We start from the raw sequence: 14,505 nt of genomic DNA on the forward strand, positions 1-14,505 counted from the left end.
TATTTATTTATTTAGATAACGTGCAGAATAAAGGCCAAAATTTTTTTCATACCCATTTAGTTGTCAATTTTTAATAGGTTTTGGTCAAACATTTTTTCTAAATGGCATAGCACTGGTCTGTCCATTTGCTGTACAGAGGTAACTTGTAGCTGCTGTGATGATAAACACTGTGGCACTAATGTATCAAGTGCAACAATGGTTACCTATGATGGACAGTGTTTGGTGGCGCTCCCTGATTAAAACAAGCTTGGAAGCAGGAGTGGCATCCATTTCAGAAATAGCTTGCCTTTGGAAACTCTATGAATGTGGAGAAACAATCTAAGTTATACAAATGTTCAAGTCTTTGAATTCTTTTCCCATTTTGTAGGTTGTATTTATCTTTGTTAAATGTACCTCTGAGGGAGCTCTGGTGACCCAGTGGTAAGAAGCTGCACTGCATTCCCAAAGGCACGTGGTTCAAGTCCACTAGCTTCTGTGTGGGAGACAGATGCGCAGTCACCTCATGTGCAATTTACTGCTTCTGAAAGCCCGTTGGAGGGTCAGTTATGAGTCAGTTCCCACTCGACAGTACACAACAACAATTTATCTCTGAAGGAGCCCTGGCAGTGCTGCGGTTAAGCATCTATCTACCCTCTAACCTAAACGTTGGAAGTTTGAACTCACCAGCTGTTGTACAGGGCAGATATAGCTTTATACTTCCAGGGTCCACTGGCACGTCCTCAGACAGAACATCCCCCCCTCAAGTGGGCATAAAACGGGGCCTCCTGGGGATGGGTAGGGCTCACTCTGCTGCTGGCAGGAGAGAATAGTCCCCCAGCCCAGGTCTGGGGGACATCTGTCCTTGGTGTACAGGCACATAAGGAGCCCTGGTGGAGCATTGGATTAAGCATTGTGTTGCTAGCCGAAAAGTCAGTGGTTTGAACCCACCCACTGCCCCATGAGAGAATGACATATTATGTCTACTCACGTAACAATTGCCATCCTTGGGGGCAGATCTCCTTCGCGCTATGAAAAAACTTAAGCAAACCTTCTGCCCTTGAGCCGATTCTAACTTGTGGGGATCTGACCCTCCATTGGGATTCTGACGCCGTCAACCCTAACAGCAGCCGGCTGCCTCGTTCTTCCCACAGGGTGGCTGCTGGACTCGAACTGCTGACCTTTGGGTTGGTTAGCAGTCCGGCATGTCAGGTGTTCTATCAGCCTGTACTGTGTGGTTGCTGTAAATCGAAATCAACTTGACCGTCATGGATGGAGACAGACTTAGAATCAGGATTTATGCTTTTCAGCTCTGGTCTCCCTCTGGGAGAGATGAGGCCTCTGAACCTGGGTTTGGTCCTTGGATTTAGGGCCAGCCACAGCGTGGGAGCTCTGGTGGCCTGTTGTTATTGTTAGGTGCCATCCAGTTGAGTACGATTCTTAGTAACCCTGTGAACAACAGGCATGAACCTTGGAACTCAAAGGCAAGTGGTTTGAATCTACTGGCTACTCCACAGGAGAAAGATGAACAGTCTCCTCCTCTTTGTAAGTTGTATAAAGCACAACTTATAGCCTCTGAAAACCCACTGGCAGTTCAGCTATGAGTCAGATCTGACTTGCAACAACAAGAACTAATACAGGGAAGTAGACACTTGACTGCAAACTGCAAGGTTGGTGGTTCAAATCCACCGGCTTCTCCGTAAGAAGAGTTTACAAGGTTGCTTGACCCCCTCAACTGCAGTGGGGTTTTAAAATTGAAGGTGATTTCGTCTTGAGATTTTTAACTTCTGTCTGCAAAGATCCATTTCAAGGCTTTACTCCTGGGTTGCACTTGGTGGGGCCCAAGACACCCCAACTCACCCCTACTGTCTGCTTCCGATAGAACAGCCAAGCAAGCCTGTGAAAACACTAGTCAGATCTGACTCAGCCCCATCACAGGAAGCCAGCGTCCTCCCAGTGGCCAGTCAGTCTGGACCACTCTGCCTGATTCCCCCACCTGGCGCTCACTGTTCCTCCCAGGTGCCCAGTCTCACAGGACTTCTCCCCTAGGACCTCTGCACCCCAGTACTGGAGACATCCCCCTTACCTCCTTCTGGTCTTTACTCACAGGTCATTTCACCTGGGTTGTTGGAAATCTCCATCCAGCTCTCTGTTCCCCTCCTGTCCTGCCCCTTGTACTTGTCTGCCTGTGTCGTTTCAGTGTTTATCTGTGGGCTTGCTTGTCTCTCTTCTCTAGAATGTCAGCCCAGAAGGGCAGGGGGCTTCCCTTATCCACTGCTGCACTTGGGGGGCAGTGGTACATCTGGTGGTGTGGTCCACAGCAAGTAGCACTGCTGATACAAGCCATCGTCAGACCCACCAGTGGCTCCAGGGAGGGACATGGGGTGTCAAACGTGTTTGCAACCTCGGAGACCCCACAGAGGGTCTCTTTTTTTGGGAACTGACTCAATAGCATTCAGTTTTGAGTGAGCATTTGCACTACGTCAAACAGTGTGTACGTGATCCGCTTTGTCAGGTGAATGAGAGAATGAACAAACCTAGCAGTTCCTGCAATATAGACGCGTGGGATGATGCTTACAGAATACACAGAGTTTCAGTAAGGAACTGACCGTGCAGCTGTTAAGTTCTCAGATGCTAATTGAAAGGTCCGTGGTTCTACCCCAGCGACCCCTCCATAGGAGAAAGATGTTGCATTCTTTCATCCCAAAGATGGAAACCCTTGGAAACACGAGGGAGTAGTTCTGTCCTCTAGGGTCGTTATGAGTTGGAATCAAGTCAACCACAGTGATTTTGTCTTTAGAACGTTATCCTCCTCCTCTTCATCCTTCTCCTCCTCCTCAATCTTTAGGGAAAACAGCTCTTGTCAAATTGACTCTGGTGGCATAGTCTGCAGGGAATTGGGCTGACAGCCCAAAGCCCGAGCCTGTCTGGTGGTTCGAACTCACTAGCTGGTCCACAGCAGAAAGCTGAGCAGTCTCCTCCCATGCAATTTACAACCCCTGAAAACCCACCGGAGGGTCAGCGATGAGTCTGTTTCAATACTACGGCAATGAGTTTTTGCAAGACCTTCAACCAGGTGGATCGGCACAGTGCCCACGGCATAGGCTCGAGTGTGTCAGAGATTGTGAGTTTGACACAGGCTAGGGCAGGGCTCAGATCTGTGGTTCATGGGTTGCTATGAGTTTGGACTCAACTCTATGGTACGTAACAACAAAACAACAACAACAAATGGTGACCCTCTGTGTGTCAGAGTAGACCTGTGCTCTGTTGGGGTTCTGGTGGCTGGTTCCCGGGGAATATTATGCTAGGCCTGTCCTCCCAGTGGCCTCTGAGTGGACTTGACCCTCCAACCTCCCCCTCAGTAGCTGAGTGTGTTGAGCGGCACCCATGACCTCCCCTCCTTCATCATGGTGGGGCAGTTACAGTAACGGCCTCGTATCCCCGGGCGTGACGGTGTGTGTTTGCTGACTGACTGCTGGACGGTAGTGTTGCTCTGACTGGCCTGCTCTCTGTCTCTGCCCAGCCATGCATGGGACCTTTGTGATTCTGCTGCCGCTCAGCCTGATCCTCATGGTCTTTGGCGGCATGACGGGCTTTCTGAGCTTCCTCATCAGGGCGCACCTCCTGCTTCTCCTCACCGGGATTCTCTTCCTCTTTGGAGGTAGGTGCCTCGGCCTGGGGCTGGACTCCAGGAGAGGCTGGGTGAGGGGTGTGTGTAGAGGGAAGCATGCATTTGGAAGACAATGGGTTCAGATAGACAGCCCTGGGGTCTGTGGTTCCAAGTAAAGAGCGGAGGATGAGCCAGGTTACGAGCATCATTTGTCATCATTTCACAGATGAAGTGGGAGGTTCCTGGCTGCACTCCGGGCAGCTTTGAACTGTGGGGCTGGGTGCTGACCAGAGACCCTGGTCCTAACCACCTTATTCCTCACTCTGACCTGTTGTTGGGACAGACAGGCAGTTTGATGGATTAAAATACCACCAAGACAAACAACAGTTGGTTCACACACAGTGACCAGTCAGTCTGGACCACTCTGCCTCGTTCCCCCACCTGGCGCTCACTGTTCCTCTCAGGCACCCAGTCTCACAGGACTTCTCCCCTAGGACCTCTGCACTCCAGTACTTCAGACATCCCCCTCACCTCCTTCCGGTCTTTACTCAAAGGTCATTTCACCTGGGCTGTTGGAAATCTCCACCCAGCTCTCTGTCCCCCTCCTGTCCTATCCTGCCCCTTGTACTTGTCTGTCTGTGTCATTTCAGTATTTATCCGTGGGTCTGCTTGTCTCTCTTTGCTAGAATGTCAGCCCAGAAGGGCAGGGGGCTTCCCTTATCCACTACTGCATGTGGGGGGCAGTGGTACATCTGGTGATGTCCACAGTAAGTTGTTGTTATGTACCTCTGAGTCAGAACGAACCCAGAGCTGGCCCTTCAGTGGGTTTTCAGAGGCAGTAATCACGTGGGAGGAGACTGCTCGTCACTCGCTCATGGAGCAGCTGGTGGATTCAAACCATGTACTTACACATTGGTAGCACAGCTCAGACCTTTTCAAACGGAGGTCCATCTATTCTATCTGTCCCAGGCTCCCCATCCTGGCTGTGTGTCTGAGAGGGATCATTAGGAAAAGGGGAGAAGGAGGATAGTGAGGTGTGTACACACACATACATAAATGTATTTAGTAGAAGGGACAAATGAAAGCCGTTCTTGGAGGTGATAATGTTGTGTAGTTCTGTACTCTTCTAGCTCCGTATGGCCATTAATGCTGACAGGGGTGGTTCGTCCGTCCGTCCATCCATCCATCCATCCATCCATCCATCCATCCATCCATCCTGTGCTGGCAGAAGTGTTTTTGCCTCAGTGCTGCCGATCTGTAAGCCACAGTTCATGCACATGGCAGGTGCAAAGAGGACCAGACCAATCATTAGATGGATTTGGATTTATCGGGCCATTCCTGGGTACCATAGTAGACAGAAATCTGGACCAAACCCATTGACATCCCACTGGTTCAGGCTCACCTTGTGTTTTTGAGCCATCAATCTTTTTTTAAAATTTTATCTTATTAGTTTTAATGAACATTTACAGAGACTTTGGATTTCCATTCATTCATTGTTGCACTATTTTCTCTACCCTACCCCCCAAGTTCGTTCCTCTTTTTTTCCCCTTGAAAGTCTGTTATAATTGTCCCATTGCCACAGTGCTTGTCAAAACCAGTTCTGATTAATCTCCTTTGTCGGTGTGTCCTTTGCCATTCCCTATCACTCCTCAGTGAGAGAGACTTCACCCTGATGCATAAGGAAAAGGGGATGGCGTATTCTCTTAGCTACTTCCTGCTGAAAAGGGATGTTGTGGGTTTCATGGTGAAGATCTTCTCTCACTACTCTAAAGGGCCCCTTTGGCAATAGGAAACACATAGACTATTGTGGAAATTGATTTTGGAATTTAGATGCACTGTTATCAGTTGTGCATAGCTGTACATGTTCATATCCTTGAAGATGCATCATGGAACTGCTGCAGCCTAGAAGACACAAATTTAACGAACAAGTTAAAAGTACATGAATCAAAAATTAAAAGCAATAGTATTCCAAGTAGAGGTTCTAACAGTTGAGCCATCAATCTTTACAGGACAAGATGGCCCATGCTTCTCCCTTGGAGCTGTTGGTAGATTTGAACTGTCGAACTTTCAGTTACTAGTCATTACACACTATGCCACCTAGGCTCCTATATTGGACAGTTTTTGTAGCTGACCCTCTGAGGCTCTAGTGAGTTGTCAGAGGCAGTAAATCACAGAAGAGGTTGCTCATCTTTTCCCCATATAGTGGCTGGTGGATTCGAACACCGTGCCTTTGGGTTGGCAGTGCAACTCCTTACCACTAAGCCATCAGTGCTCCCTGTATTGTATAATTGTTATGTGCTATTGAGTTGGAACCGACTCATTGCTGACCCTCCAGCAGGTTTTCCAAGGCTATAAATCACATGGGAGGAGATTACCCAAGCTGTGGGTTTGAACTACGTGCCTTTGGGATTGCAGCACAGCTTCTTACCGCTAGGCCACCAGAGTGCCTTGCGTGTACTGGACAGAGTAGCTCTGAATACTTGCTAAGGGCTCGCTGCGGGTGCTGGGTGCTGGGGAATCCGGGGTATTCCTGCGGAGCCCACAGTGTTTGGGAGGTGGGGACACAATGCGGCATTGGGGTGCTGCCCACAGAGGAAGACTAGGAGGTGTGACCTGCTGCCTCCCTGTCCCCCGCAGCCGTGGTGACCCTCGCCGGCATCAGCGTCTACATCGCCTACTCGGCCGCCGCCTTCCAGGAGGCCCTGTGTTTGCTGGGGGAGAAGGGGCTACTGGACCAGGTGGACATCCGCTTCGGCTGGTCGCTGGCCCTGGGCTGGGTCAGCTTCATCGCCGAACTGCTCACAGCGGCGGCCTTCCTGGCGGCGGCCCGAGAGCTCACGCTGCGACAGCGGCAGGACCCGGCCATCTGAGCGGACAGCGAGTGGCCGGGAGGGAGCCTGGGCTCCAGGATTCTCCAAAGGCCACGTGTGGGACCCGGGGCCAGCTCGCCCGCCCCCTGGACTGAGCACCGGCTTCCGCTGTCCCCTTCGTGTGCTCTGTGAATCCTTGTCTGTGTGTCCGTGGCTGCATGGAGCTGAGGGGCGCGCCTCCGTCCCCTAAAATGATGTCATGCTGTAAAGAGATTCTGTTGTGTTGATTTCAATTCATAGTCAAACACTGGCAGCTGCGCTGTCAGGCAGCCGTTTTGCGCCTGCGTGTTGTGCTCCATCAGCAAGTGAAGGTTCCCGAGGCTTCACTCCACCCATGTCATTAAGAGCGACACCACTTTGAAGGGAGTTCTGGTGGCCTAGAGGCAAGAAGCTGCGCTGCAATCCCAGAGGTTCGTGGTTCAAATCCACAGGATGCTCTGCTGGAGAAGGAGGGGCAATCTCCTCCTGTACCAGTCAGCACACACACACACACACACACACACTCACTCTCTATTTTATTAATTTTAATGAACATTTACAGAGATTTTGGATTTTCATTCATTCGTTGTTGCGCTTTTCTCTCTACCCCCACCCCCTCTCTTCTAAAAGCAAAAGATAAACTCCTTCATTGATATAGAATCCCCCTCGTCCCCCCCGCCCCTACACTGACTCTATTTTAAGAAGGCAACTCTTCTCCCGTCATGTTTTGGGCACCTTCCAACCTGAGAGGAGGGAGCCCTTGGTGGCACTGTGGTTAAGAACTCAGCAGCTAATCAAAGAGTCAGAGGTTCGAAACCACCAGCTGCTCTGTGGAAGAACAACGTGGCAGTTTGCTTCCATAAAGATTCCCAGCCTTGGAAACCCTGTGGGAGAGCTGTGTTCTGTCCCATAGGTTGCTGTAGTTGGAATTGTCTTAACAGCCTTGGGTTTGTTTCCCAAGACCCCCTGACCTGAGGGACTCAGCATTCTGCTGCTGTTTGTGAAGTTTTCACTGGCCAAATATTTCAGAGTTTGCTTCCCAGACCTTCCTTCCTAATCTGTCTTAGTCTAGAAGTTCTGCTGAAACCTGACCTCCGCGGGTGACCTTGCTGGGAGTATTTGAAACCCTGGCATCGTAACTTCTAGTATCACAGCCGCACACAAGCCATCAAGTTTGAAAAACTGACTATGGGTGGTGCAAATAAGGATAATAACTCTGTCATTGCTCTGTTATCATGTTCTGAGCGAACTCTGTCGCAGGCTGTAGTTCACCTTCTAGGAAGAAGGTGGCATTCGGCTTACCTCAGCGTTTCTCAGGCTTTCAGACTTCTGAGGGACATCTTTAACACTGAGGCAGGAGGTGGAGGCAGGGCCCGAGATCCCCTGCCTCTCAACCAGCTTCTGGGTGGGCCTGAGGCTGCTGCTCTGCAACCCAGGGGACATGCACACACATGCACACATGCAGATGTGCACACATAAACACACACAGGTACACACACATATTCACAAACTCAGACAAATGCACACTTAGCCACACATGGAGATAGATGCACGTATATGTGTACATGCACACATAAATGCACATTCACAGATGCAAATGTCCACTATATATGCGTGCCTATGCACAGATATTCATACGTGCCTGTAACACACATACCACATTCATGCACGCACAATACACGGACCTGCGCACCTCCATATGCATGCAGAAATGGACACATGCCCCTTCATCCACAAGAACATGCACACATACACACACGTGCCAGTGTGCACACACATACATGCAGACATACACACATATACACACTTGCATCCACAAACATGCTTACAGGGTCTCCAGCTGCAGTTTTGAAGCTGTTTCTGCAGGAGCAGAGGCAGCCTGCCCTCTGCCGGCCATCAAGCGCCCTGCACCGCTGTGTGAACTGAGCAGCTCTTCATTTGTGATGTGACGACTCCCCAGGAATGGCCATGTGATCAGGGACAGTGATTTTTTTGGTGGAGGCCTCGATGGGTCCGGTGCCCACCTCCTTGGCCCTGCTGGCACTGAACTTTTCCCCAGGAGTCTTGGCCTAACCCCCAGTTCCTTTGGGGAACATTGGCTTTAGATGGCATGGGTCAAGGCCTGAAAGATGACGTCAGAAGATTCCTGGGGGTGGTGGGAGGAGGGAGAGGGGGAAGAGATTCTTTCGTAATTCAGCATCCCTGACTTCTGCTCTGTGGAGAACCAAATTCTTGTTTTTCTGAGTGAACAGCACAGAGCTAGGGAGATAAACGAAGTAGGGTACAGAAGAGGCACAGGCAAGCGAAGTTCACATTCCCAAGGGCAGGCACGTAGAGCGAGAAAAGGTTGCAACAGGGACTGAAATGAGAACTGCCTGTTTTCTGTCCATTCTTGAACCAGCGCCTGGATTGCCTGGCTGTCTATCTGCTGTGGGTTGAGTACACTGTCGCTAATTATCTTCTGCCTTAATCTGGAAAAGTGCAAATGGAGTGGATCACTATCAAGGCCGTAAGGGGGAAACCAACCACTAGTTCAAGTTCATTAAATGTTTAGGGATAAAGACTTCTCAGAGAGCGCGCTCCGTGACCATGAAAGGGCGGTCTTTGCTGCCCCCTGCTGGTCATGTGTTGGGATGGCTTTAAGGGTAGGATCTGATGGAGTCTGTCAGAAGGGCATTTGTCTTGGAACCTTGGAGAGACCAGCTCAGGCTTAAACATTTCAGGACTGGGATTTTCAAATGGGGTAGCCACCCCAGGAGGAATGGAGAGCCCAGCTCAGGCTTAAACATTTCAGAACTGGGATTTTCAAATTGGGTAGCCACCCCAGGAGGAATGTGACGGAATCTGGGGAAGTTTTTGGTTAGCATAATTGGGGGGTGAGGGTGGTGTTGCTGTTGGCATCTTGTGAGAAGCGACTAGGGATGCTGTTAAACCTACCATGATCCTGCAGAGCACTGGACGATCCTCCGGTTCCTGAGGAATGATTATCTGACTCCAGAAGCCAATAGAACCGAGGCTGAGAACAGACGAAAAGAATATAATAAAGAATGTAATAGAAGACTAATCATGCTAGGAAAAAAAGCAAGGCCACCGAACATGTGTGTACCCAGGGAACTGGTAATAGAATGGATAAAAATATTCTTCATCCCATAAATGCTGACCAGGCACCTACTATGTGTCAAGAGCTGCCCTGGGGAGGGGGTGGGGACACGTTAGTGAGGGTGGCCCAAACCTCTGCCATTGGTGACTGATGTGGAAACTGGTGGTGACTGAGTGAACTGACGATGAATGGGATGTATTCAGATAGTGAATGGTGTTGCGAGGACATTGACGAGTGAACATGTCTTTGGGACTGTGGCTTCTCTAGGAAGGCCAGTCAGGATGAGACTCAGGGGAGGTGACATCGTGCACCTGCCAGGTGGGGAGGAAGAGCAGAATAAGCAAATGGGACAAAGAATGCAAGGGTCCAAGGCAGGCATAAGCTTGTGTGTCTGAGGGAGGGTTACCAGGAGCCCTGAGAGGTGGATGATTGGGGGCCACTGTGAGGACCCTGGGCCGCTGGTGAGGACGTGCTGGTGAGTAGGTGGGATTCCACCCTAGTTCATCCTGTCCTTATTTTCATTTCTATACCACTACCTTCTACTATTCTCTTTTCTACTATTCTAATCCTATTAGGAATTTAATTGTTTTTGGTGAAACATTCTTCTAGGTCGTATAACCCTGGTATGCTCACTTGCTGTACAGAGGTAACTTGTGGTTGCTATGAAGCAGAATACTGTATCACTGATGTGTCAAATGCTATAATGGTTACCCATGGTGGACATTGTTTGGTGGAGTCCCCAATTAAAACAAACTTGGAAGCAGGAGTGGCATCCACTTCTGTAATAGTTTGCCTCCGGAAACCCTATGAACCTGGAGAAAGGATGAAAGTCACACAAGTGTTGAGGACTTTCATTCATAGGGTCGCTGAGTCGCCTACGACTCGACGACACTTAACAACAACAACAACAAGAACAACAATCCTATTAGGGAGCTCTAGGGGAGGAGTTATGCTGTCCACCCAAACGATGTGTCTTTCAGAGTTCAAATCGACCAGCAGCTAGTTACGAGCAGGAAAGAGGGACAGTTTGCTCCCGTGCAGTTTACAGCCCATGAGTCAGTTCCAACTCAACGGCAGTGAATTGAAATAACCATTCTACACTTCATTTATCTTCTCACCCATCTTTCTCTGCTTTTGTCTTCTCCCTCATTCTGTCTTCTCCTCTATTCTCCAGTTCTCCTTGCTTCTGTTGGTCCAATCTGTTCCGTATGACGCTTGTCTGCTCCATGTTAGTCTGTTCTGTTCGGCACCAGTCTCTTCTGTTCTTGTATTATTCTCCCCCACCCCTTTGTATATGATGATTCCGTCCCATTCAGTCCTTTTTGGGGAGCAGTAGGAAGCTTTCACCAGCCAAGGACTGGGTTTTGCCCTCTTTACGCCAGTGATTCTCAACCACAGCTTTTGGGATTGAGAACATCATTTGAGGACTTAAAGACTTTCGGACATCTGGGCCTCAGCAGAGAACAAATCTCAAGGCTTCTGATATCTTCAAAAGCTCCCCACTGGGTGAGAATGGCTTCTGGAGGGTCTATCTGTCTGTTGCAGGAGGCAGGTGTGGACGCAGGGAGGGGCCCCACACCATGGCCTGGGGGACAGATGGGAGAACTTGGAGCACGGGGAGGGGCCCGTGCACACAGGCTGTACTTGGGGTGACAAGTGCACAGCATCGCGATTCATGAGGCGCGTGTTAGTCTAAAAATAAAAATGGAGGTTGAAGCTCAACTAAAAAATCCTATGTCAGGATATTTTCTAAAACCAGAACTCAGAAAATTCTATGTCAGGACATTTTCTGAAACCGGAACTCGAAAATCCTATGTCAGGACATTCCCCAGAACCAGTTTCCCAAGACCAGAAACTTGATGCCCCAATGAGCCACGGCAACGACCCCATATAAACCCCCTAAGCCCAACCCCCAGTGCTACTCCCCTTGCTGAGTATCCCGGCGAGCAGTAAACTCTGAGAAATGTTTCTGCCTCGGCGTGGTTCCTGGCTTCGATCTGAAACCTTTCAGGGGGCAAACAGGAAGAGCTGAAGAGCCGGTGCCTTTCTCTTTGCTGTGGGTGCCGTACACCTGGCCGATCCCCGACATGGACTTGGAAACGTCTCTTGGAAGAGCCCTGGTGGTGCAGTGGTTCAACACTGAGCAGTGAGCTGAAGGGTCTGGGGTTTGAACCCACCAGCTGCTCTGAGGAAGGAGGCTGTGGCTGGCTGATTCATGACGACCCTCTCGGCCAGAGTGGAACTGCCCCGGAGGGTTTCAGAGACTGGACATCTTTATGGAAGCAGAGTGTCCCTCCTTTGTCCCTCAGAATGGCTGATGGGTTTTGAACAGGCGACCTTGTGGTTGGCAGCTCAGTGCTTTACTCAATGATTAGCCAGAAGATCCCTTCTATACGGTTTTTTCAGTCTTAGAAACTCTATGTGGCAGTTCTACTCTGTCCTGCAGGGTGGCTGAGTTAGAACGATGTCACCTCAATGGCCATAGGCAATCAAGAATCCTGTGGCAGCATCATTAAGTGCTTGACTGCTAATCAAAAGGTTGTTGGTTTGAACCTACCAGCGGCTCTGGATGGGTAATCTACTTCTGGAAAGGTTGCTGTTGTTGTGCACTGTCGAGTCAGAACCGACCCATAGCTGACCCTCCTGCAGGTTTTCAGAGGCAGTTAATTGCGTGGGAGGAGATTGTCCATCCTTCTCCTGTGGAGCAATCAGTGCCTTCAAACCTCCTGCGTTTGGGATTGCAGCATAGCTTCTTGCTACTAGGCCACCAGAGCTTCCCCTGGAAAGATTACAGCTGTGGAAGTCCAGCTCTTCACTGCCTATAGGGTCACTAGGAGTTGGAATTAACTCAGCAGCACTGGATTTAACTTTGGGGCAGCTTGAGAGGACGTGGACCAAGCCCTGGGCCACCACCTCCTTCATTGACACTCGGGGCTCATCACTTCCTCCCCCAACAGTAAATAGCCGGGTTTTAATTCAGGGCCCAGAAGGAGGACCTCCACGCCCTGTGTTCTTCCTCGTGGTGAGTTTCCACATGTCCCAGCACAAGTCACACAACACCTGGGGCCCTGGGGTTAGGCCTCCGTGAACGTTGGAGGCCAGTTCGTCCTCCTCATCACGTTCGGACAGCAGGCTGCGGTGATTCACAGATACTTCCAGGTGAGATCTTCCCTGGAACATCAGGAGGGACGTAGCAGAGGAGAGTGAGGGAGAGAGAAACACAGCGTATACACCCAGGGAGGAAGAGAGGAGAGACAGGCATCTATACAGAGATAGAGACACGCATATATACACACCAACAAGGGTGAAAAGAGAGAGGTCACACACAGAAGGGGAGATGTATCTGCACACACAGAGACAAGGACAGAGAGAGAGAGATGGAGACACACACACACACACACACACACACACACACACGTGGACACACAGGGAGAGAGAGGTTATAACAGTGACCGGTGGTGACACCTACCCACATGGGAAGAGAGGTGGACGGACACGCACGTACAGAGGGAGAGAGAGTAGGACAGGTGGGAAGAGAAGGGGGAGAGAGAAAAGAGATGGACACAAACAAACACACTCAGAGAAAGTGAACCCCCTTGACACATGAACACACACCCACATCGGGGGGCAGATATCAAGGAGAGATGGACATATGTACACATGGAAGGAGAGAGTGAGAGAAGGTAGACACGTGCACAGATAGAGACATGCACGCGTCCGGATGTGGAACACCGGCACTTTCCATCTAGGTGACACCTGTTCAACTGACTGTTGCCTCTTTGCAACTTGCAACATTTCTTTGATGTAATCCTATAAAGAAAAAAAAAGAATTCAAACCTAAAAAAATTCCCCAATTGTGGGAGGGTGGGGGAGAGAGAGAGAAAAAGAGAGAGAGGGGAGGAGAGGGAGGGGGGGAGAGAGGAAGAAAGGACCAAATTGCGACTTATATAAGAGACAGAAAGACTTGATAGAAACTGAGGAGACTCAGAAGATTGGAGAGAGTGATGCCATGCCAGAGAGGGTCAGCAGGGGGTGGACAGACGCAGTAGAGAGAACCTGAGAGAGATGAATATGGGAAAACCACAGGAAGGGAGGCCTCAGAAGGTGGAGGAGACAGCCAGAGTGCAGGCACAGGCAGATGTCCTGATGGGCCACTCTGGGCCGGGGCAGCTGCCAGGATGGCACTTCTGGGCATTGGGGAAGTGGAGAGACCATGTGGAGAGACCAGACAGAATGTGCCAGGGACAACTTCCCAGTGGGAAAAGCAACCCCAAGAACACACTGTTACTTCTCAGTAACAGGACAGGGAGTGTGCCTGGTCTTCATTCTTCATGTTGAGATCCTGGAGTACAGGGGCTCTGGGGAGATGCAGGCGCTGCCTGCACAAGACCTGGAGGCATGGGTTGTGCATTCCTCTGAGCCAGGGGTACACCTCTGCCTTGGGGGGGACAGTCAGACGTCCACATATTTATATGCTTACATATTCACATCATCCTTCAGTAACTTGTACCCATTCCCTCATTCACTGTCATCATTCATTTATTCATTTCTTCTCCTTAGTTTGGAGTTTGGGGTGGGGTGGTGTCAGTCCCTGGACATCTGGACTTCTCCAAGTGTACCTCTCCTTTAAGCCATTGATTCTGCCTCTTGTCAACTGTTGCATGTGCCCAGGTTCCTGCTCTGGGGGCCTGAAGAGCACCAGGTGAGACCAAATTATTGCCCTACTGGTGGCAATCCAGTGTCTGGAGGGAGCAGTTGTTCCCGGGTCTCACACCCTTGTTGCTGTTCAAGTCCAAGTGAGGATTCAGTGAAGATTCCGCGAGTACTCCAGCATTTTCCGTATTCATTCACATTTCCTCAATTATTGTTAGGTGCTGTTGAGTCAGCTGTGACTCATAGTGATCTCATAGACAACAGAATGAAACATTGTCTGGTCCTGTGTTCGAGCCCATTGTTGTAACATGTTCATC

The 14,505-nt window shown here is 50.0% G+C and overlaps 1 protein-coding gene across 1 annotated transcript in view; it reads left to right on the top strand.

Annotated features, from left to right (window-relative positions):
* TMEM114 (transmembrane protein 114) overlaps positions 1–6,456 on the top strand; it is a 29,690-nt gene extending 23,234 nt beyond the window's left edge. Inside the window, exons 3-4 of the mRNA XM_006895221.1 lie at positions 3,500–3,637; positions 6,224–6,456. Of these exons, the coding sequence (XP_006895283.1) occupies positions 3,500–3,637; positions 6,224–6,456 (371 nt within the window). The remainder of the gene's footprint in view (positions 1–3,499; positions 3,638–6,223) is intronic.
* Positions 6,457–14,505: the final 8,049 nt, after the last annotated feature.

This window comes from Elephantulus edwardii, unplaced genomic scaffold (genome assembly GCF_000299155.1).
Source record: "Elephantulus edwardii isolate Elephantulus edwardi_28Jun2011 unplaced genomic scaffold, EleEdw1.0 scaffold00162, whole genome shotgun sequence".
NCBI classification, from domain to species: Eukaryota; Metazoa; Chordata; class Mammalia; order Macroscelidea; family Macroscelididae; genus Elephantulus; species Elephantulus edwardii.